Below are 25471 nucleotides of genomic sequence, written 5' to 3'. Positions count from 1 at the left end.
CCTGGGAAGAGAAAGAGGAACTCTCCAAGGGAAAGTCCTTTCTGGTCCGCAGAGTAGAAGAAGAGGATGAGTCGGATGGGGTCACAGAGGCATGGAAAGAACGAGCAGAAGTCATACTGGCTCACCTGGAAGAAGACAAGCAAGATGAACTGAAGCAGCTGTTTGGCAAGTATCCAGCCCMCTTCAGTCAGAGACCAGGAAGAACCAAAGTCCTATAACACGTCATTCGTTTGAAGCCTGGCCAGAACCCTGTCCGCCAGCATCCTTACCGTGTGCCTGAGAGGCTGGTAGTAGCCCTCAAGGAAGAGGTCCACACCATGATAGAAATGGATGTTGTCGAGCCATCTTCAAGTGAATGGAGCAGCCCTATTGTCATTGTCCCAAAGAAGGATGGCTCTTTGCGCGTCTGCATGGACTCCCGTAAGGTGAATGCTATCTCCCAGTTTGATGCCTATCCCATGCCCCGCATTGGCAGGTGCCCCTGGATGAACAATCCAAGGCCTACACTGCATTCCGGACGCCGATGGGCCTGTTCCAGTTCAAGGTCATGCCGTTTGGCCTTCATGGGGCCCCTGCGACTTTCCAGAGGCTGATGGACAAGGTCCTCCAGGACTGTGACGATTACTGTGCTGCTTACTTGGACGACGTGGTGATCTACAGCCACTCCTGGGAGGAGCACATACAGCATCTTAGCAGAGTCCTGGGGAAGATCCATGATYCAGGCCTCACGCTTAACCTCCTGAAGTGTGAGTGGGCGAAACAGGAGACAAAGTACCTGGGTTACCAGCTGGGTAAGGGTGAAGTTCGGCCTCAGGTGGACAAAGTGGAGTCCATCAGGAACAGCCCTCAACCCAGAACCAAGACACAGGTGAAGTCCTTCCTAGGTCTGGCAGGGTGGTACCGGAGATTCATTCCGCAGTTTTCGACCATCGCTGTCCCTCTGACCAACCTCACTTCAAAGGTGGCCAGCAACCCTGTGAAGTGGACTGAGGAGTGTGAGGAAGCCTTCATGATACTGAAAAAACGACTGTGCTCATTCCCTGTTCTCCAGACCCCTGATTTTCGGAAGAGGTTTCTCGTGCAGGTGGACGCTTCGGCTGTGGGAATTGGAGCTGTACTGGCCCAAGGGGAGCCAGGAGAAGAGCTTCCTGTGCTGTACCTGAGTCGGAAGCTGTTGCCKAGGGAAACKAGGTATTCTACAATCGAGAAGGAGTGCCTGGCTATAAAGTGGGCCCTAGATAGCCTCCATTACTACCTTCTTGGGAGGGAATTTGACCTGCACACGGACCACAGAGCACTGACCTGGATCCAGACCATGAAGGACCGGAATTCTCGTGTGACCAGGTGGTATCTGGAGCTCCAGCCCTTCAGGTTCTGTGTCCGTCACAAGGCAGGAAAAGAGAACGTCACGGCGGACTACCTATCAAGGCTCCCGAACCTGGTCGCTTCAGGAGAGGAGGAAAGTAATGTGACGTAGAAGTCCGTCACTGGCCGCGGGCAGCATTTGGTTCTTTAAATCACGCACACATTCATCACTCCTCCCTGCTCCGTTATAAGATAAGTTAACAAAGGCATTTTGGATCGAGCTGTGGATGGGGTAGCATTGTTTTTAGCTGTCCCATAAGGTAGACGTTTGATGGCAGTACTGTTGTTTTTGTTCCGGAATCACTTTGTAAATAAACACCTTTGCACAGAAGAACTTTTGCGGCTCCGCCATCTTTTTATTTTGATAGAGGTTAGGTTTTCCAGTTTAGCCTTCTGGCATACTCTACGTGACATATTGCCACAACTTTGGAAGTATGCTTGGGGTCATTGTCCATTTGGAAGACCCATTTGTGACCAAGCTTTAACTTCCTGACTGATGTCTTGAGATATTGCTTCAAAATATCCACATAATTTTCTTTCCTCATGAGGCCATCTATTTTGTGAAGTGCACCAGTCCCTCCTGCAGCAAAGCACCCCCTCAACATGATGCTGCCACCCACATGCTTCACGGTTGGGATGGTGTTCTTTGACTTGCAAGCCTTCCCATATTTCCTCCAAATATAACGATGGTCATTATGGCCAAACAGTTCTATTTTTGTTTCATCAGACCAGAGGACATTTCTCCAAAAATTACGATCTTTGTCCCCACGTGCAGTTGCAGACCGTAGTCTGGCTTTTMTTATGGTGGTTTTGGAGCAGTGGCTTCTTCCTTTCTGAGCGGCCTTTCAGGTTATGTCGATATAGGACTCGTTTTACTGTGGATATAGATACTTTTGTACCHGTTTCCTCCAGCATCTTCACAAGGTCCTTTGCTGTTGTTCTGGGATTGATTTGCAATTTTTGCACCAAAGTATGTTCATCTCTAGGAGACAGAACGTGTCTCCTTCCTGAGTGGTATGACGGCTGCGTGGTCCCATGGTGTTTATACTTGCATACTATTGTTTGTACAGATGAAGGTGGTACCTTCAGGCGTTTGGAAATTGCTCCCAAGGATGAACCAGACTTGTGGAGGTCTTGGCTGATTTCTTTTGATTTTCCCATGATGTCAAGCAAGAGGCACTGAGTTTGAAGGTATGCCTTGAAATGCATCCACAGGTACACCTACAATTGACTCAAATTATGTCAATTAGCCTATCAGAAGCTTCTAAAGCAATGACATCATTTTCTGGAATTTTCCAAGCTGTTTAAAGGCACAGTCAATTTAGCGTATGTAAACTGCTGACCCACTGGAATTGTGATTCAGTGAAATAATCTGTCTATAAACAATTGTTGGAAAAAATACTTGTGTCATGCACAAAGTAGATGTCCTAACTGACTTGCCAAAACTATAGTTTGTTAAAACTTCTTAGGGATAGTCCCCTTTTTTTCAATTCTCGCCTAAATGACACCCAAATCTAACTGCCTGTAGCTCAGGCCCTGAAGCAAGGATATGCATATTCTTGGTACCATTTAAAAGGAAACACTTTGAAGTTTATGTGAATTGAATGTAGGAGAATATAACACAATAGATCTGGTAGAAGAAAATACAAAGAAATAACCAACTGTTTTTTTACCACCATCTTTGAAATGCAAGGGAAAGGCCACTGTTATAGCCATCACTCTGGTTGTAATTCCGATAGTGTCCACAAGATGGCAGCAGTGTGCGCGCAAAGTTTCAGATGGATAACTTGGAGTATGAGTGATCCCCAAGACTGTTAGTGTGAAGTCCCCAGGTACATTTGGCAAATTTTGAAAATGACATTCATATCCCATTTTTCTGCAAGAATATTGTCAAATCTGTATACTTGGACTTTGATTTAGCTTTTCAAGTATTAGTAGCCATATTATTAGTTCAACATTTGCAAAACAACCAGTTTTCATAACTTCATAACTCTGAATATCCTTATAATTTTTGTCCAAAATGAAAAGGCATGCTGTCGGACAAGGTTAGTACCTACATTTTACGACATATACATGGTTTCCGGGATACTCCCGGGAAGCCCAGCTCATTGGCTATCTAGCTAGCTTTGTTTGACCCAGATTGGTGCTTATTTGACAAAGATACATTAGTTCAAGTGATGGCCGCCCGCGTCATTGGTGTGCCATGAAGGTGATGCTCTCTGACCAAATATGGTGTTCTATAGGATATACTACACCCCTAATGAAATGGTGAAGTCTTGTTACCTTCTAGGATCTCTGAGGAATAGATACGAACGTGATTTGACTCGTTCAAACAACGTTTAGGGTGAGATTTCACAGATTATTTTCTTTGTATTTCCACTCGTTCAATTTGCAAAATCGATCGTGTGTGCTATATGGACCTTTTTAGGATATGAAAAATGATTTTATCTAACAAAACGACACTTCATGTTATCTCTGGGACSCTTTGGATGATAACTCAGAGCAAGATTTCAGAATGTAAGTTCACATTTCACCTTCAGAGGTGAATTTATCAAACCTATTGTGTTCAAAAAAGTGTTTTGTTGTTAGGCGCTCTCCTCAAACAATAGCATGGCATTTCTTTGCAGTAATAGCTACTGTAAATTGGACAGTGCAGTTATATTAACAAAAATGTAAGCTTTCAGGTGATATAAYACACAGATATAAGATGTGCCGACGTTTGTTGTTTCTCTAAAATCTGCTATCTTGATATAACGCACTGCATGATTTACAACTGTCCCGTTGACGGAATGCCGATCCTTATTTAACAAGACATTTGTGGAGTGGTTGAAAGACAAGTTTTAATGACTCCAACCTATGTGTATGTAAACTTCTGACTTCAACTGTAGATGTCTATGTGATTTGCATTTGGGGGTTATTGAACTGTCTTTGGTAGATAGATAGTTATTGCTTTCTGAACTTCTGCTCTTAGCTCTGACTCCTATAGAGATGTGTAAAATAAAAAAATAAAAAAAAATAAAAAAGGTTACGTGGACAAATTTGTGGATATTTTCATAATAATCAGGGATCAGAAACAACCATACGCTGAGTATACAACATATTAAGAACACCTGCTCTTTCCCTGACTTAGCTTTCACCTGATCAGTCTATGATTCCTTATTGATGGCATCTGTTAAATCCACTCCAATCAGTGTAAAATAAGGATTTTGAAGCATTGAGACATGGATTGTGCATGTGTGCCATTCAGAGGGTGAATAGGCAACACAAAAGATTGAAGTGCCTTTGAACGGCGTATGACAGGCGCACTGGTTTGCACAAGTTTTGTGTCAAGAACTGCAACGCTGCTGGGTTTTTCACGCTCAACAGTTTCCTGTCTGTATCACGAATACATACGGGAACCTGCATCCCTGTATAACGCTATTGACACCTTGTATAGTCGTGGCCAAAAGTTTTGAGAATTACACAAATGTTAATTTTCACGAAGTCTGCTGCCTCAGTTTGTATGATGGCAATTTGCATATACTCCAGAATGTTATGAAGAGTGATCAGATGAATTGCAATTAATTGCAAAGACCCTCTTTGCCATGCAAATGAACTGAATCCCCCAAAAACATTTCCACTGCATTTCAGCCCTGACACAAAAGGACCAGCTGACATCATGTCACTGATTCTCTCGTTAACACAGGTGTGAGTGTTGACGAGGACAAGACTGGAGATCACTCTGTCATGCTGATTGAGTAAGAATAACAGACTGGAAGCTTCAAGAGGAGGGTGGTGCTTGGAATCATTGTTCTTCCTCTGTCAACCATGGTTACCTGCAAGGAAACYCGTGCCGTCATCATTGCTTTGCACAAAAAGGGCTTCACAGGCAAGGATATTGCTGCCAGTAAGATTGCACTTAAATCAACCATTTATCGGATCATCAAGAACTTCAAGGAGAGCTGTTCAATTGTTGTGAAGAAGGCTTCAGGGCGCCCATGAAAGTCCAGCAAGCGCCAGGACCGTCTCCTAAAGTTGATTCAGCTGCGGGATCAGGGCACCACCAGTACAGCATCTGCACGCACAGTGAGGCGAAGACTTTTGGAGGATGGCCTGGTGTCAAGAAGGGCAGCAAAGAAGCCATTTCTCTCCAGGAAAAACATCAGGGACAGACTGATATTCTGCAAAAGGTACAGGGATTGGACTGTTGAGGACTGGGGTGAAGTCATTTTCTCTGATGAATCCCCTTTCCGATTGTTTGGGGCATCCGTAAAAAAGCTTGTCCGGAGAAGACGAGGTGAGCGCTACCATCAGTCCTGTGTCATGCCAACAGTAAAGCATCKTGAGACCATTCATGTGTGGGGTTGCTTCTCAGCCAAGGGAGTGGGCTCACTCACAATTTTGCCTAATAACACAGCCATGAATAAAGAATGGTACCAACACATCCTCCAAGAGCAACTTCTCCCAACCATCAAGGAACAGTTTGGTGACGAACAATGCCTTTTCCAGCATGATGGAGCACCTTGGCAAAAGTGATAACTAAGTGGCTCGGGGAATAAAACATCYATATTTTGGGTCCATGGCCAGGAAACTCCCCAGACCTTAATCCCATTGAGAACTTGTGGTCAATCCTCAAGACAAACAAAAACCCACAAACTCCAAGCATTGATTATGCAAGAATGGGCTGCCATCAGTCAGGATGTGGCCCAGAAGTTAATTGACAGCATGCCAGGGAAGATTGCAGAGGTCTTGAAAAAGAAGGGTCAACACTGCAAGTATTGACTCTTTGCATCAACTTCATGTAATTGTCAATAAAAGCCTTTGACACTTATGAAATGCTTGTAATTATATTTCGGTATTCCATAGTAACATCTGACAAAAATATCTAAAGACACTGAGGCAGCAGACTTTGTGAAAATTAATATTTGTCATTCTCAAAACTTTTGGCCACAACTATAGAGTCCATGCCCCGACGAATATTGCAACTCAATATTAGGAATGTGTTCCTAATGTTTGGTATACTTGTATTTTTACTAGCTATGGAATAACCCATTGATGATCAAGTGGCGCTGTAATCTGTTCAGAACCTAAATGGATACATGCCATATTATAGTGGGTTTCAAACTAGGGCTAGGAATTGCCGGGGACCTCACAATACGATATTATCGTATTGCGATTCAATGCTGTGACGAGACGGCCTTGAGAACATTTGTTTTGATCAGTCATGGAAATAAAAGTGATGAAAACAAATTGGCTCCATATTTCAAAAGAAGTTGGAGAACAAGCTATGAATAGTGCTGAGCGATTAACTGTTTTTTTTTTTTTTTTTAAGAACTCATTGACCAACATCCGTTCAATTATTTGAATTCCATTTTGTGAGGTTTTTTTCTGTGCGCTCATGAGTTTCTGTGAGTTTCTCTAGAGATAAATCATATCCAGCCCAAACTGTGCGAGATACTAGGGAGTTGTAGTTTCCAACTGGACAATATTCTAGATAGTTTAGCTCATAAAACGTGGTAATTGATTACAATGACCATAATCCATTGCACATCTACTTGTCCGGTCTGTTTCTTTTACACCTGCTATGGAAGAGAGAAGAATGTGTGATTGTGAGGGGATATAGAGAGCAGCTGTTTCTTCCCGAGGTATCTCTACCTGAAAATACATGATCTAAGTGATTGATAGTTGGTATTCAGCAGTCATAAAAGTATTCCTTATTTACTTTAAAGAACTACAAAATAGTGATTTGTCAGACAGCATAGGCAGCAGCTCTGTTGAGATGAGAAGACTTGGAATTAAATGTTAAAATAATCAAATAATATACACCTGACATTTTTTATTAAAGTAAGGTGAATAAATTGTTATTGAACCTTTATTTAACTAGGCAAGTCACTACTAAGCAGTAATTGGCAGTTACAACCATCATGGGACTTTTTTTTATTAATAGTTTTATTCTGTGTTACAGCATTCAACCCACATAATGCATAGTGCAAATAATCGAAACCGGAATCGAAAACCGTGATAACAAATCTAACCGAAACTGAACCCCCCCCTGAAAAAGCACTAATTGCTCATCACTAGCTATGAAGTTTTGATGCAGTTACAGCCAACTAGCGCAAAAATAATATTACAATATTGTCAAAACGATACGATGTATCATCAAAAATAATATCCCAACATGTAACTGTATCGATTTTATTTCTTCCCCATCACTATTCCAAACCCTGTCCAGTGTCCACTTGTGATCTGTGGCTGTTTTAGAAAAGGCAATATGCAGGCATTTTATTTGTTTTTCTTTTGTGTCTATACACTGGCTTTTCCCCATCCTCCATGTGTGCTGATGAATTGCAGCTGGGATGATGTTCCCTGGGTTTTTATGCAAGTCAATGAAATGTGAAATGCCTGCTAATCAGTTAATGGTAGCCCTTACTTTCTGCCAATTGTTACATCAACGGATGATGTTTCTGCAAATCTGAAGCCATTTAGTGGGAACAGTCTGAACTGTCTCAGATGAGGAAGGGAAACGGGAAGAACCTCCAGTCAATGTGCAGTATGTTGAAAAAGAAGATTAGCAGCATTACTATACAGTTATTCCATTGTGTTAGTAGTCACATGTAAAAGCACACGAGAAAATGATGAGGCTTGAAGACAGACTACCATCCTCTGGCCACACCCAGACCGTCAAACGTTAACACACAATGTTCTCTTTTGRTCTTAATTGGTTTGACCCTACAATATTCATTTTAGCAGTGGTAATACTATTGTTGCTGTATCAAATGCATTGATTAGCCTATTCTAGAAGAGGGTGTCATCCACACCATCAGGAAATGATTATACAAATTAGGCCTATGATAGGGTTGTGGGGGATGGGAAGGCTGCAGATAGTCAGTGAATGACTGGGGTGTTATATTTCTGTATTGATCGCCTCATTTTCTGATGACCCCAGTGCTCCCTCTCCCACTCATAATCCCCAACTTTACATGTGGTGGGCTGGCCGGATGGAGCCTTGGTTTTACTGGAAGTGCACTTAGCCCTGTTGCAGGATTTAACAAGGCCTTTTTAGCTGGACTCAGTTGAGTGCGTGGGCCAGACATAGTGGGAAGTGGCTGGCCTTCTACTGTTCTGTCTGTTTATCCTCCCCCTCCACTGTGCATACCTTTGCATTCCTGTCCATTTTTTTACATGACAGTTTTCATAGGCAATTAATGGAATATTTATTTAGAGAAACTGTGTGACCTTGCTGTATAAAGCCAGTATTACTCTCACATTACTGGTGTCTCGTGTTAACCTTACGGGCAGGGAGCATCTGTAGAGTTGAGTCAAGCTACAATAAAAAGCTATTGAAGATCTATCATCAAACTGTTGGACAATGAAATTCACTTTTCTTCAAATATCCTATGTTACAAACTGTGTGCTTTGATTGCTAAGTCATCTTTTATAACTAGTCTATGGATTGCCACCCTTTTCAGCTATTTATTAGTCACGACATTTAGGCTAGGCCAGGAGATGATACTTGTATGTGGTAGCCTATGTGCAGTCAGTGGAACTGAATGGTATTTTCCCTATTGTCTGCACTGCATTCATAGCTTAGTCTTTTCAGTAGCCTAGGCACTGGTAATAATATTGTGTGGTATTCTTTACATTGAGTGTGATTGCACTTTGTAGTACTGTATGTTCAAGTGCTCAAAGGGAAGCTTAAGAAGACAAAGGAAATGCTGGATGCTGATGAGGCGTAGCCGCTCTTATCTCTATGTGGGCGGCTCACAGAGAGGAACTGGGGTGTGAATGATGTCTGTAGTATATTTGGGTGGTAATGCATATGATTTCCCGCATTTACATTTAAGGTATGTATATATTTTTTTTGTTTTTGTTTTTTTACATTTGTTATATTTGTATGTGTTGAGGCATGGCTCACATCAGTGAGGATGGAGATAAAGAAGGAATGAGAGTGAGAAAGGGGTAATAGAAATATCCAAGGGAAAGATAGAGAAAATGGACGGAATTAAACTGAAATGAAGATCGAATAGAGGCGAGAAAGACATGGAAAGAGTGCTGGATCATAGTCGAATGATAAAATGGCGAAAAGGAGAAGTGTCTTTCTCTCTTTCCCAGTTTTTCAATTCCATATTTTGCTTTCTCTCCCTCCCCCTCTTTCTCTCCCTCCCCCATCTTTCTCTGAGAGCAGCTATAGTGATGGCATGTATTCTCTGGACAGTCTGATAAGCGCAGCTGCTGCTACAGCAGACTTTGGTTAAATAGCTTCACATGTGCAGCATGTCTGGTCTGTGCAGCTGTGTACTCTGTATGCCCCCCTGAGAAGCCACTGCACCCTTCTCATTAACTAAACATGACTCCTTAAGAGGATTATTAGCCCAATTTCTGGACAGGATGTCGGAAGCCATCAGCAGAGGGGAGAAAAACCATTACCATAATTGCATTGCGCTAGGGGAGGAGGAAAAGGGGAAGGATGCATAGATGTTTTTAAAAAAAGGAAGAAATGAGTGGCACTGAGAGAAGAGGACGGTAGGGATGCTGGAAAGAAGCAGGCGGCAGGGGAGGATCTGCTGATAGAGAGAGGAAGGCCTGTGAGGTTGAGCAATTACTCCTCCTTGATCCCCCCCCTGCGTCTGAGGGCTGACTTGGTATAGTCCTCCAACAATAAAACAGCCTACAGTAACCCTTCATGTGGCACATCTCTGGGTTCACACCGGTGGCCCACATTGGGTGAGGAAGGTGCAGCGTCTGCGATGCGGGCCTGTCAGAGGATGGTCCGAAAACGCCCCAGAATGGCGCCGGCTCAGTTCTTCAGATGGAGACAGGGCAGTGTGTTTAGTGTCAGGCATAGGTCTGTCTACGCCTGGCTAACTGCACCTCTCCTCTCTCTCTCTCCCTGCCTGGCAGGCTGAGCCACAGCATGAGTGAGTATTGCCTCCACACACAGACACTCTGCGTTTGTACATCTGCTCTGTCTCTGTCACGATCTGTCTGTCACCTTGTCACCTTCTCTTTCCTCTATCTCACTCTGTCACTATCTCTGTTTGTGACTATGAAGATGGTGATGATGGTGGAGGTGGTGGTGGTCAGTTATATGAATGCTTATTCTCCACACAGGAAGTGGTGGCATAAGGGTGGGGTTTCACCTCCCCTGCTCCGCTCATTGTCAGAGTAAATGAAGATGCAGGTTTTCAGCTACTGACCCATCACACTTTTTTCTTTCTATCTCTGTGGAACTGCTGAGCATCAGTACATTACATGCAGAACTAAGCGAAAAGGATGAAACATAGAATTTAACATGTAAATCCAGATGCTAGAGAATTGATTTTAAGATGTTCTAGAATGCTTTCTGTGTGTGATGTTGTAACTATGTACAGACACAGTAAAATCATTATCATTTGTGAACCTTTAGACTGCTCGTTTGACTAAGCCCTGGGAAGAATTGTATGTATGTGCGCATGTATGTATGTGACACGAATCAGCACCGTGATATGGCCCATGTGTTACATGTACATTTATTCCTATACTGTCCTTTTTTTCTTGAGTTCTACTTTAGTGAACTATAGTGAATGTTTTCTGTTCTTGCAAAATTGTATGCAGTAAATACGCCACACAAATTGAGGGACAATGCAATTATGTAGGAGAAGGTTCTCGAGTCAGACCAGCTGGCTATATATGTTACATACTGCACATGTGTATTTGGCTGGATATATGCCATGAATAAAAGATCCAGGGAGTTTACAGCTTCTTTGTCCATTACTCAGGGAGTTTAGAACCTAAATATGAAATGATAGCCTAAAGTGTACGGTTTTTAAATAAAAAAATGCGGATAAGTTCCCCCTCCCTTTTGACCCTTCACTTTCTGGAAACCATAGAATGAAACGCATAGCCTAATCTTGGTACTCTGTTATATTCTTCCACATAATGCCAGTTCACTAGGAAATGTATACATTTATTCAGATGTATTCTCTGTGTGTCTTGCTGTGTTTGGAGACATGACCTGAGCTCTCCTGGTATATAAATAGCTCCATTGTCAGSTCTTAGGGTGCAAACTGGGTAGAACCTGTTTCGTTTGGAGAGCAGAATCTCCTGAGGGGGGCGCTCCTTTCTCTCTGGCACAGACGATGGGAGGACCGAGCACAATGACTGAGCAAGAAATGTAATTGGCAAGATATAGCAGGAAATCTTCCTTTGAATAGAGGATAGGTACTGCTCTTATTGCTTGCGATACTGAAAAGCCTCAGCTTCCCCCTCCTTTCGCGCTCTCCGCACTGTTCATTTACACTTGTCATTTGACGGTTGGCTGCTGAAGTAATAAGTCAATGATAATTTATAGCTGTCAGTCAAGATGCGGACTGCTGCCACTCTGATGTCTGGTCTGGTGATGTGATGGATTGGACAGACTGGGGCGAGGGTTTGAGCCTGTGGGGAAGGTTTGAGCCTGTGGCGAAGGGGGAGGGGCTGAGGCAGGGTGAGGTGGGGAGGGCTGGACGGGATGCTGCGCGGTCCGTCCTAGAGATGACAGGCGCCGAGACAGTCTGCAGGAAAAGGCCCATTATCTGAGAGAAGGGGATAGACTACTATATATATCATACTGACACCTGGAAAATACGAAATCCATTAGGCTTCGGTTTGCTCTTTTCTTTTTTTTGCCAGTTCTACCGTTTATTTACATTTTTTACATATTTCTATAGTATCTCCTAATGCTGGGCGAGGAAGTGTAAATGTGTGCCATTGTGATTTGCAGGCCTTAATCGCAGACTAAAGTATGACATTACCCTTTTCAGCTTTAAAAATGTCTTGTCTGCATTAAAGGGAATTCCACTCGAAAAGGCATGAGATTGTCTATCGGTTATTCCTCTGAATCAGACTTATGGAATATGGAAGGCAACGATAGGCTAAATTATCAGATTTTTWATGCAAATAAATGTCCTCACATTGTAAAAGGGTGTGGCTGGCATTTAGCCTAGTTTAAAGCCAGTGTCCACTATCACAGAGAATGGGCGTAGTGAGAGTGACATCCATTGTGCTGACTATCAGGGTATCTGTGTCATTGTGGCAGGCCTGTCACCACTGTGGTACCATTCATTCATGGGCTGGAATTTGGTTTCTTAACGATCCGCGATGGCTCTATGGACGATTCAGCACCACCATTTTTCATATAGTAGGCTATATCTTATTCTTAGCTTCTAACCCCACCCTGGTTTAGATGCATTGACCCCTCAACCACCGCCCTCTTTTACATTGCTGTGTGTCTGGGTGGGTGAGTTTTATTCCCCCCACCCCTCCCTCCCCTCTCGGGCTGGCTGGCTGCCTGGTGGCAACGTACAGCTCCACTACGAGGGCGGTTCTGCKTGTTCTGGGCACAACATTTTTCTCTTTCTCTTCGGACATCGGAAGGAGTGGAGGCTGATGTTTCTCTGTGCGTGCCAAAGTGTACATTAATTAGCTTACTCTATGTGAGATGGTGAGCACAGTCTACGTGCACCTACACAGCTGTGCAAATTTGCTCATGAATTAAACCCATGATTAACATGACAAAACAAGATGTCAATTTGAGTTCCTTGTATGTAGGAATTGCAATAGTGATGTCATTTTTTATTTTGGTACTGAAATGTAGGCTTGCTATATCACCATTTTGACCCCTTAAGGAAGTGAGACAGCAGACAGACGAACATTTTAGTCTCTTCAAGATGCATKCATCCGTCTCTTGTATATCATGTTAGCCAGTTGAATGTAGATGCTGATGAATCTCAGCCCACTGTGGAGTTTGTTCCCTAAGGTAGGAAATTGAAGATGGGATGATATGAGGACAAAGGGCCAGGTGCGGTGCGTCTAATCGACTGGTGCTCATCATCAGTCAGGGTTCGTTGAATTAGCTGTAAAATGCCTTGAGATGCGCTCTGGGTTTGTGGGGATGGGATGGAGCATGAAAATGGCTTAACGCTTGACAAGATACGTAACAGGAGTTATTTTTGAGTGGTTAGAATGTCAGGTCAGGAGGAGGCTTCTACGGCTACTAAGAACATGAAGTTGCTATGCCCTGATTGCTGGCCTCCCATTTTTAGCACAGCGTTCATGATGATAGTTCTTCTCCTTAGTTAGCCCTTGCAGATAGCATTTTGCAGGAGACCTGACTGTGTGGTCAAGTGGAATGTTGGTTAAAGCCATTCTAACCTCCAGCATTTCTGTCTTTCCAGGGCTTTCTGAAGAATGAGAGGGACAATGCGCTGCTCTCTGCAATCGAGGAGTCACGTCGCAGGGTAAGTGGCACTCTCTTGGCTGACTGGTTTGCCATGACCACACCCTCTCTGCACCCCATGTTCACATCTAATAATCCCATTTGGCTTTAACATACCTGGGGCCTCATTTATCAATATTGCGTTGAAACTATTCTAAAATAGTACTTACGGAAGGAAATTAGATTGTTCGTACACAGAAAAAGTGTGATTTGTCAAACAATCCTATGAGCATCATACGCACACTGGTAGGAGATCCATTGATAAATACCAATTGTTTGCAGCCTCAGTGCTGGTGCACAACCTAGGCTATTAGCATTTCGAAACGTCCCTAATTAACCATAGACAATCATCCCTTTAAAGCCTGTGGGAATATACAACGCTGTACCATGAACTGGCCTACAACGGCGCAACCCAAAAAAGCTAAGGGAAAAAAAGAACTTTTCCGAGACTGAAATAGAGGTGCTAGTGTCAGAGATTGAATACAACCAAAATGTTTTATTTTACTCGCCCAGTTGTGGTTTGACCAGTAAAATTTAATACAGCTACGAAGAGAGAACTGTCCTAATGGTCCTAAGTTGCTTTAGCAATGGCAATATACTTCAAATGAGTAGGCAACACTCACCAATAAGCCATTCATCCTCAACAGCACGAAGGCGTATAGACCAGCATTGCTGTTTTGCAAAATGAACGAGTCGTGCGTTCCACCTGGCCAACACATTCAGCAACATTTTATTGCGTATCACGTGACCTGCACATTGAGTGGAAGCCTTTTCTGTTCACATAGTTTTAACTCATTTTGGGATGGCGCTTTTATGGCGATGTGGGTGCCGTCTCTTGCGCCGTTCGTATTTGGGAACCCATTGGTGGCGAAGAAACCCCTGTTGTGCTGTGGTTTATGGAAATTGTATGTTTCAATTTGTATGTTATTGCATACAAAACATTGGTTCATCAAGGGATGTGAGATGCCGATGGGCAAGCTCTTGCTGAAAAGTGCCGGTTGCCAAAAACCTGAGGGTAGATAGCACTTTGATGTTCACCGGACTAGCCTTTGTAAATGGGTTTTAAATCCTCGTGTGGCTCAGTTGGTAGAGCATGGCGCTTGCAACGCCAGGGTTGTGGGTTCATTCCCCACGGGGGGACCAGGATGAATATGTATGAACTTTCCAATTTGTAAGTCGCTCTGGATAAGAGCGTCTGCTAAATGACTTAAATGTAAATGTAAATGTAAGATTGGTTTTGGGAAACGATATCTGATGAGCCAATCTGTCGTTTCTGCAAAAATAGTCCTACCTGTTTCTAAAAACGCTCACTCTGCGAAATGCAGCGTGTGCTAAATCTTCCAACCGAGCAAAATCAGCCATCTCTCATTCCATTTCCCATTATCTCCGTCTTTTATAGTATTTCAGAAATAGTTTAAAATTCACATGTGCCACTAATTTAACAAATTACTGTACTTTATAGGGATTATTATTGTAACAAATGCATTGATATGGTCACAATGAAAATACAATTAACTCTCACATATATTTTCCACATCCTACGCTTGACAAGCAGTTCCCTTATTCCACCACTGGTCATGGCTATGTGTAAATTTATGCACCAGCTCAAGCAAACATTCATATTGATAAATCTCACACTTTGCTAAGGTTTCCCTCCATGGCATCTTGACATACCAAATGTTCTCCTGAATAGGCTATAGTTGCAATCTGTCTCGCACTTTTTAATAAAACGAATAAACCCATACCCTGTGTTGTCAATCATGACTTGCTCACCTTGTACCAATATAAACCCTTTGCCTATTATCTTTCTTAAATGGTTTCCTCTGCATGAGTTCAGACCAGGTTTAATTAGGAACAGTTCTAATTATCATCCACTGTCCCGGTGGGATTGAGATAGATAAGGTCTCTGGATTCTAATCGGTTCTTGGCTAAATCTGGACCAGCCATAAATGCAGACCCACTTTAGTGTCACAATCCCATCCCTCCACACACCCAGGCATCACAGGGCGTGAGCCACTTTGAAGAGCCTGCATAGTCCCAGATCTCACTTTTACTGTGTGGGGCCTCAGGATACCTGCATGGGTGATTGGAGGTGTTTATTGTGCACAGATAAAGAGCCTTCAGAAAGTATTCATACCCCTTGACTTATTGCACATTTTGTTGTGTTACAGCCTGAATAAAAACTATTTTGTTGTTTTTTCTCATTCATCTATACCCAATACCCCATAATGACAAAGTGAAAACATGTTTTTAGAAATGTTTGCACATTTATTGCAAATTAAATACAGAAATATCTCATTTACATAAGTATTCACACTCCTGAGTCAATACATGTTAGAATCACATTTGGCAGCGATTACAGCTGTGAGTTTTTTTGGATAAGTCTCTAAAGCGTTGCACACCTGGATTGGACAATATTTGCACATTATTCTTAAAACAATTCTTCAAGCTCTGTCAAGTTGGTTGTTGATCATTGCTAGACAGCAAAGTCTTTTCATAGATTTTCATGCTGATTTAATTCAAAACTGTGACTAGGCCACTCAAGAACATTTGTCTTGGAAAGCAACTCAAGTGTATATTTGGCCTTGTTGTAGGTTAATGACCTGCTGAAAGGTGAACTTGGAAAGCAGAACCAGGTTTTCCTCTAGGATTTTGCCTGTGCTTAGCTCTATTCCAATTCTTTTTATCCTAAAAAACTCCCTAGTCCTTGCCGATGACAGGCATATCCATAACATGATGCAGCCACCACCATGCTTGAAAATATGAAGTGGTACTCAGTGATATGTTGTTGGATTTTCCCCAAACATAACGCTTTGTATTCAGGACATAAAGTGAATTTCTTTGCCACATATTTGTAGTTTTACTTTAGTGCCTTATTGCAAACAGGATGCGTGTTTTGGAATATTTTTATTCTGTACAGGCTTCCTTCTTTTCACTCTGTCATTTAGGTTACTTTTGTGGAGTAACTACAATGTTGTTGATCCATCCTCAGATGATACTTTAGCCTAATTTGCTACATAGGTCATCTGCCTTTTTTTCAATTATTTTCCATTGGACAAAAGATTTAACCCACATGTTGGCCTAGTTTTTTTTTGCCAAACTAACAATGTCTTACTGTATGTAAATTATTTTATTTGATTTCAACTAACTTATGTTTTAATTCAATTAAGGCTGTGATTGGAGAAAACTAACTGTTTTAAGTCACCATTGGCCTCTTGGTGAAATCGCTGAGCGGTTTCCTTCCTCTCCGGCAACTGAGTTAGGACGCCTGTATCTTTGTAGTGACTGGGTGTATTGATACACCATCCAAAGTGTAATTAATACCTTTGAAATGCTCAAGGGATATTCAATTTCTGCTTCTTTTTTTTACCCATCTGCCAATATGTGCCACCCTTTGCGAGGCATTGGAAAACCTCCCTGGCCTTTGGTTGAATCTGGGTTTGAAATTCACTGCTTGACCGAGGGACCTTAGAATTGTACGTATGTGTGGGGTACAGAGATGAGGTAGTCATTTAAAAAATATTGTTAAACACAATTGCACATAGTGAATCCATGCAACTTATTATGTGACTTGTTAGGCACGTATTTAGGCTTGCCATAACAAAAGGGTTGAATACTTATTGACTCAAGACATTTCAGCTTTTCATWATTTTTTAATTTGCAATGATATCTAAAAACATAATTCCACTTTGACATTATGGATGGGGTATTGTGTGTAGGCCAGTCGCACACAATCTCAATTTAACACATTTTAAATTCAGGTTGTAACACAACAAAATGTGGAAGAAATCGAGGGGTGTGAATACTTTCTGAAGGAACTGTATCTCCCATGGCGAGAGTTTTTGCAGCGTTGGCTATTTTAAATAAATKATGTGCTTTGTAACCCATTTATGCAGCCTATCCTGGTTCTCTCAATTATTTCAAATTGGTCTGTCCAAATTAAATTTGTTCTCTCTCTCTCTTCGTACTTACGTGTTCTCTGTTCTTGTTCTCTGTCAGACGTTCCTCCTGGCAGAGGAGTACCACCGTGAGTCCATGCTGGTTCAGTGGGAGCAGGTGAAGCAGAGAGTACTGCACACCTTGCTGGGAGCAGGGGAAGATGCTCTGGATTTCAGCCAAGACGTAGAGGTCAGTGTCTCCATCTGATGTTTATCATTGTCCGATAAACCCTATGAACTCCAGTGCATAAAGCACACATCCAGATATAATCTATATACATATAATATATGACTTGACCACATTGAGATAAATAACGCACTCATCAAAAATGTTTACTGACCCAGATGGATGTTGCAGAATTCTATAGGCCCCTCCCATTTGCGAGAATTTTCCTTAAATATTTTCTTTTTCAAAACATAAATGGCAAGCACTCCTGTTTTTAATAATGGATAATGATCCAGCACATTCAGTTGGGGTCTCCCACAATGTTATCAGTCTTTACCAAAGCAATGTTTGTTTTATGTTACTTTGTTTAGATAACCTTCAGGGCTCCAGATATTTAGCACAGTAGGAAAACTGCTGTGGTATTTACAATTTCCTAACTGTAGTTCTTACACATTGTCCTGTGGAGTGTGTGTGTGTGTTAGAGTTGATTTGGAGGGATTTGTCTTTCCCTGTGCTTATTGAATTATTAACCAACAGTTACATTTTAAATTTGTGACCTGCTGTTCACTCTCTATGCCAGAAACACACTACCTACTGTGTTCAGTTGTTGCTGTCTATACTCTCTTCTCTTATAATGCCATGTCTCATACAGGGGCATTTATACTTCCCTAACATGGAATATACATTTATTACTGCCCTATACATGGAATATACATTTATACTGCCTATACATGGAATATACACTTATAACTGCCCTATACATGGAATATACATTTATACTGCCCTATACATGGAATATACATTTATACTGCCCTATACATGTGAATGTACATTTATTACTGCCCTATACATGGAATGTACATTTATACTGCCCTATACATGGAATATACATTTATACTGCCTTATACATGGATATACATTTATACTGCCCTATACATGGATGTACATTTTATACTGCCCTATATATGGAATGTACATTTATACTGCCCTATACATGGAATGTACATTATACTCCCTATACATGGATTACATTTATACTGCCCTTACATGGAATGTACATTTATACTGCCCTATACATGGAATGTACATTTATACTGCCCTATACATGGGAATGTACATTATATACTGCCCTATACATGGAATGTAACTTTATACTGCCCTATACAGGAATGCTACATTTTATACTGCCCTATACATGGAATGTACATTTATACTGCCCTATACATGGAATGTACATTTATACTGCCCTATACATGGAATATACATTGTATGGGTGTGTCCCTTTTGTTCTTAAGAATACATGGTTGATCTGGATAAATGTTTATGCGTGTACGTGCGTGCATTTTATAATGCGCGTGCATTCAACCGTGAGCTTTGTTCACAATGGCTTTCACGCTATGTAGTCACGACTACAATTATGAGCAACAAAGATTGAGGCTATAACCCTTCGTTTCTCTCGCCATCACATAACTACACACTTTTAGTCACAATTTTTTAGGTTTACCCTGTCCTCTCAGGGCAGCTTTCTATTTGACYTTCAGTGAAATGACTTGTCATGTATCGTCTCCCTGTCTGTTTGTGTTGCAGCCCAGCTTTGTGAGTGACGCAGGGACTCCTGGGCGGAGTGCTCTTGACAGCGTGGAGGTAGCCTATGGACGACAGGTTAGTAATTTGGCCTGACGCTGATTGCAGTGCAGCACCACTTAACGTGAGATACCTACAGTACATAGCAAAAAAAGGGAAGTGCAGTCTGCAATTAGTATCACTTAAAATGTTCAAAGATGTGAATCACCAAACCCGTTCTCTCTCATGTATTTTATAAATTTCCCTATGTGACGATATTAGACTTTAATAGGCTGTAATACATCCAGTCAGCCTGGGGCTAAGTGCCCTGGAACCTTGTGGGCTGAAATGGATGCACAGCCTCAGTCAGGATGCAGCTGCACTGTAGTGCACTTCACTTCATAGTTATGGGGTCCTGCTAAACAAGGCAGCAATAGATCAAAGAATTGATTAGCTGGCAGAGCCAGGGCATGCTGGGTAATTTCTCTGCTCCACTGCACGGGGGTCGGACAGCCTGTCTCTGTATCGTCCTCCCCAGTCACTCGATAAACACTGGAGTTTTAGTCCACTGGTTAAAGAGGACAGAATGTGTCGCCATATTGCCTGCGGTGTCATCATGCTGCTCTTTATGATCTTCTTTGATGACCTCCTGAACGTTTTCATCCTTTTTGTCCTGTTTTTCATCATCCATCACTTCTCTATGCGGTCATAGTGTTCCCTGGGGACGACTGGGACCGGGGCGCGGATCAGGGCCCCCTGGTCTTAGTGCTGAAACGGACAGCATTCAGTCTGTCAGTACCTGTCTGTCCTCTGACCCATCTGTAAGTGTTTCTCTGCTTTTGTTCCGCCTCAGATCTACGTCTTCAATGAGAAGATAGTGAACGGACACGTCCAGCCCAACCTGGGAGACCTCTGTGCCTCAGTGGTAGACAGCCTGGATGACAAGGTTAGCTTCACGGAACCATTCCACATTCCTTTGTCTCTGTCTACGATTGTCTTCCGCTGGGTTGGTAAATTCTCCAATGGCCAGTTGTGGACATTTTGGATAACGAGTGTGTATATCTGAATGAGTATATATGTTTGTCTCTACAGAACGTGTCAGATATGTGGCTGATGGTGAAGCAGATGACAGACGTGCTGCTGGTCCCAGCCAAAGACACGCTGAAGAGCCGCACGTCCGTGGACATGAAGATGGCTTTCGTCACGCAGGCCCTGCAGTTCCTGGAGAACAGGTCAGGGGGGAGAGCCGTAGAATTAGAATGAGAACACTCCCTAAATGTATTGCAAAATACACATGTAGTTACCCCTCCACTAACGTTTCTCTTTGTCTTCCCTCTACGGCAGCTACAAGAACTACACCATGGTGACGGTGTTTGGGAACCTGCATCAGGCCCAGCTGGGCGGAGTCCCTGGCACCTATCAGCTTGTGTGCAGCTTCCTCAACATCAAACTACCAGGGCCTCTGCCAGGCATGCAGGTACTACTGCCCCACGCACTGCAGCACATTCTGCTAGAAACAACATTAGCACTGTGCCCAGCCTTACTTACTAGTCCAGCCTTCCCTGGACTATTCCAGTTGGCGTTTTTACTAAGTGTGGTGTAGAGACATGCAGGTTAACTCTGCTGTGTGTGTGTTTATAATAGGATGGTGAGGTGGAGGGTCACCCAGTCTGGGCTCTGATCTACTACTGCCTGCGCTGTGGGGACCTGGGGGCTGCCATGCAGGTGGTGAACCGGGCTCAGCACCAGCTGGGAGACTTCAAGACCTGGTTCCAGGAATATATGAACAGCCCTGACAGACGGTAGGAACCTCACACATAATGTACCTCCGCTGTGTTAGTAAACTGTTCTAGGCTGATTAGCTTTCCATTTCACTTTCTCCTGGAATTTGATGTGCTGTAACAATATGGCTCAGAACACCAAAGCACCCGTGTGATTTCTTTGCTCATATGAATCGGATCTAATCTCCTTAGTACTCATTTTCTCTCCATCTCTTTCTGTCTACTGCTCTCTGTCTGACCTGTGCTGTGTCCTCTCCTCAGCTTGGCCCCTGCCACAGAGAACAAGCTGCGTCTCCACTACCGCAAAGTGCTGAGGAACAGCGCTGACCCCTACAAGAGGGCCGTCTACTGCCTCATTGGGAAGTGTGACATCGCAGACAACCATGGAGAGGTGGCCGACAAAACCGAGGACTACCTGTGGCTCAAGGTGCTTGCCTGATGACCAGTCTGTAGAGTCAGGATATTAATATTTTACCACTGTACATGATACGTAGCGCTAGTTGGGGAGAATCAGGTCAAATAGGTTTGCCTATTGTAAATGAACCCTCACATTAACGTAGACCTGTCCCTTCCTCCATGCCCACAGCTCAACCAGGTGTGCTTCGATGACGACGGCAGCAATGCTCCTCAGGACAGACTGACACTGGCSCAGCTACAGAAACAGCTTCTAGAGGACTATGGTGAGTTCAGAACACTTCTGGGTACATGACAGCCAGACTACTAATTTGAACAAAAATAGACCTTCAATACTAATTCTGTTCTAAGAGAGAATACTGTCTAGGACTGGAGGACTCTATTAAAGTAGAGTTGTGTAATATCACCACTTCTCAGTCCCCCCTGGGAACTGCTCTGCTCAGATAAAGGAGTGCTTCACTGTTCACTCTTAAGACTTAAACTTTTCTTAAGTTTTATCAGACATAAGGAGGCAAAGTTCTCCCACCTGGAGGATGAATCATGGCTTGTTATCTCGCTCATTTCCACACAGTGCAATAAAAGGTGACTGTGACTCATAGATAAGCTTGCTGCCTTTCAAAATGGCTGATGTATTCATGTTTACTTCCTACTTGGTTGAACATGAACTTTACTGAGAGGGATTAATGCAAGTTGATGACTAAGTAGTAGAAGTGGAATAGTTTTGGTTTGTTTGTAATTGTTTAGAATCTTTGTAATGCGGCGCAAATACATTTCTGACTTTATTAATATATATTCAATTAGCATGTTCTATTCCCTTTCCCATGATGTGAATGTGATCCTAATGATTTAGAGTTTATTTCTGTTCCTTATCTGCAGGAGAGTCCCACTTCTCAGCCATCCAGCAACCGTTCCTGTACTTCCAGGTGCTGTTCCTCACGGCCCAGTTTGAGGCTGCGGTGGCCTTCCTGTTCCGGGTGGAGCGTCTACGCAGTCATGCTGTTCACGTGGCTCTGGTTCTCTACGAGCTAGGGCTGCTGCTCAAGTCATCTGGACAGAGCGCACAACTGTGTACGTCAGGCTACGTGTTTGACTTCCTCTACATTTGCATAATTTATAGTCTCACACTTGTATCTCACACTTGTTTCTTGTAGTTTTGAAGCTGATGGCTACTGATAAGTGAATGTTTTTCMACGTTTCAGTGAGTCAGGAGGCTGGGGACCCCCCTATGGTCCGACGGCTCAACTTCATCCGTCTCCTCATGCTCTACACACGCAAGTTTGAGTCCACAGACCCCCGGGAAGCTCTACAGTACTTCTACTTCCTACGGTTCGTTAAGTTACATTGCAGCCATCCTAAGAGATGCTGCTGTCAGTTGGAGAGACCTCTCCACCACTCCACTGTGTGTCAATAACACTTGGAGGCATGGCGGTATAAAGGGAAAATGAAGTCTTTGTTAGGGGATTTCTGGGTGATTGAAGAGATGAGGCCTCATGAATAAGCCAGTGGGCCATGAATCCAGTTCACCATGAATAATACAGAGGCTTTCACACATGCCCTTGGTTGGGTCATTTACTCTTTCTATTGGGGTTAAGAGAATTAAGCGTTTTGATTAGAGCCTTCAGACCTCTATTGTTAATTAAAAGCTGTAATGTGTATCAAATAGTTTTGTTTGAATATCAAATATGTGATTGTCTATCCTCTCTTCCTTTTGGGTACAGGAATGAAAAAAACAGCCAAGGAGAGAACATGTTTTTGTGCTGTGTTAGCGAGCTGGTGATTGAGAGTCGAGAGTTTGACATGCTTCTGGGAAGACTGGAAAAAGATGGCAGCAGGAAGGTAATGGTCACACCTTTGTTCTTACTCATGATAAATGTATGTTTTAAGAGAAGACTCTCAGTTCAAACCCCTCTTTAAATGTTATTCACTTCATTGTGCATAATGATCCATTTTGTGAAAGCAATCATGGTGCTGCTGATTTTTTCCATTGTGCTCGCGGCACCCGGGAATGTGTATTCGGGCTGTTCAAAGAGTTGACTGTGCCTTGTGCTTCTCCCCCAGCCTGGAGTGATTGATAAATTTGCCGGAGACACGCGAGCCATTATCACAAAAGTGGCGCTGGAGGCAGAGAACAAGGGCCTTTTTGAGGAAGCAGTCAAACTGTATGAGCTGGCCAAGGTGAGCAGGGCTTTGGGTGGCAAACGTTGGGGTCAAGCAGTGTCAGTGGGTTTACTCTAGGTGAAGGAATGGGCCGAGTTGATAGAGACGAAGAGTAGAAAAAAATGAAATGTCTCCTCACATTTCTCTATTTTCCTCCTCTGATCTGTAGAATCCAGACAAGGTCCTAGAGCTGATGAACAGGCTGCTGAGTCCTGTTATTGCCCAAGTGGGCTCCACCCAGTCCAATAAGGAGAGACTGAAGAACACTGCTGTTGCCATCGCTGAGCGGTAACATCCTGGCATCATCTACATTCTGCATTACCACTGAAATTAGAACTTGTTTGACATTGCATCTTATAGGCTTACTGAAAGCAATTGTGTTAGAAAAGATGAGTGGACCATTGAGGCTAAGTTCTCTAACTTCAGTGTGTGGTCTTGTTCTCTGTTTCAGGTACCGGACCCACGGTGTCGCTGGAGAGAAGTCTGTGGACAGCACCTTCTACCTGCTGCTGGACCTCATGACCTTCTTTGATGAGTACCATGTTGGTCACATAGACCAGGCCTACGATGTGAGTCTGACACCCAGGGCTTCCTGCCTGATGGCTTACAATGCTGTTTATTCAGATGGAACTGATAGTAGTTATGATGACCTCTTCTTTAACTGTCCCTAACTTCTCCCCTGTATCTCTCTCTCTATTTATGTCAGGTTATGGAGAGACTGAAGCTGGTTCCTCTGAGTCAGAACAGTGTGGAGGAGAGGGTCGCTGCATTCCGTAATTTCAGTGATGAGGTGAGATACTGCACTCTAATTACACTCAGTATGCAGCACCACACATCCAAAGTCTACATGTAATCTTTTATCCTTAAAAAAAWATATATTGATTACATGCTCAGTAAACAACAGGTGTGGAGTAGCAATGAAATTGTTATTTATTGACCCTTCCCAACAATGCAGCGAGGAAGAAAACAGAGAAATTATAGAAAAGTAAAACAAATAATAGATACAAATGCTATATACAGTACCGAGTCYTTGTGCAGGGATATGAGGTAATTGGTGGAGATATGTACATATAATTAGGAATAAACGTGACAGATAGTAAATGGTAGTATCAGCGTATGTGATAAGTCAAAGTTAGTACAAAAGGGTCAATGCAGATAGTCCGGGTAGCTATTTGGTTAACTATTTAACAAACTATTTAGCAGTCTCATAGCTTGTGGGTAGAAGCTTTTCAGGGTCCTCCTGTTGGTTCCAGACGTAGTGCATCTTGACTGCTTGCCGTGCAGTAGCAGAGGGAACAGTTTATGACATGGGTGGCTGGAGTCTTTGAGCATTTGCAGGGCCTTCCTCTGACATCGCCTGCTATAGAGGTTCCGGACAGCATGGAGCTCGGCTCCAGTGATGTACTGGGCCGTAAGCACTGCCCTCTGTAGCACTTTGGATGCCAAGCAGTTGCCATACTAAGCGGTGATGCAGCCAGTCAAGATGCTCTCAATGTTGCAGATGTAGAACTTTTTGAGGACAACGGCCTGTTTGAGGAAGCATAAAACTAAATGAGCTGGCCAAGGTGAGCAGGGCTCTGGGTTGCAAAGGTCCCTGTCTTACCTGCATTGTCCTTTGCATGTTGTTCCAGGTCAGGCATAATTTGTCGGAGGTTCTCCTGGCCACCATGAACATCCTGTTCATGCAGTACAAACGTCTGAAGGGTGCCACAGCAGGAACCCCTGGTCGACCACAAAGATCCATGGAGGACAGAGACTCGGTGAGGAGATGGTGACCTCTCAGGGCAATACTGGCCATGGGATAAAAATGGAGGGACTTTATTAAGTCATTGAGGGACTTTTGGGGGCTATGTGTTGTGATGGACTGGGCAGT

At 43.1% G+C, this 25471-nt stretch overlaps 1 protein-coding gene across 4 annotated transcripts in view; it reads left to right on the top strand.

Moving 5' to 3' along the window:
• LOC111952990 (nuclear pore complex protein Nup93) overlaps positions 1–25471 on the top strand; it is a 43713-nt gene that overhangs the window by 17843 nt on the left and 399 nt on the right. For 2 of the 4 annotated variants that reach the window (XM_023972038.2, XM_070435191.1), the window contains exons 4-20: positions 13539–13601; positions 17579–17707; positions 19271–19345; positions 20100–20192; positions 20339–20478; positions 20591–20723; positions 20891–21048; positions 21289–21454; positions 21614–21707; positions 22318–22509; positions 22641–22767; positions 23160–23277; positions 23500–23616; positions 23768–23886; positions 24050–24167; positions 24305–24388; positions 25230–25358. In XM_023972038.2, the coding sequence (XP_023827806.1) occupies positions 13539–13601; positions 17579–17707; positions 19271–19345; positions 20100–20192; positions 20339–20478; positions 20591–20723; positions 20891–21048; positions 21289–21454; positions 21614–21707; positions 22318–22509; positions 22641–22767; positions 23160–23277; positions 23500–23616; positions 23768–23886; positions 24050–24167; positions 24305–24388; positions 25230–25358 (2055 nt within the window). Of the gene's footprint in view, positions 1–10243; positions 10263–13538; positions 13602–16931; positions 17056–17578; positions 17708–19270; positions 19346–20099; positions 20193–20338; positions 20479–20590; positions 20724–20890; positions 21049–21288; positions 21455–21613; positions 21708–22317; positions 22510–22640; positions 22768–23159; positions 23278–23499; positions 23617–23767; positions 23887–24049; positions 24168–24304; positions 24389–25229; positions 25359–25471 lie in introns of those variants that run through there. The other 2 variants (XM_023972039.2, XM_070435192.1) reach the window with 2 other exon arrangements.

The sequence above is a fragment of the Salvelinus sp. IW2-2015 genome, linkage group LG26, assembly GCF_002910315.2.
Source record: "Salvelinus sp. IW2-2015 linkage group LG26, ASM291031v2, whole genome shotgun sequence".
NCBI lineage: Eukaryota > Metazoa > Chordata > Actinopteri > Salmoniformes > Salmonidae > Salvelinus > Salvelinus sp. IW2-2015.
This window is presented reverse-complemented; position numbering and strand designations above follow the sequence as displayed.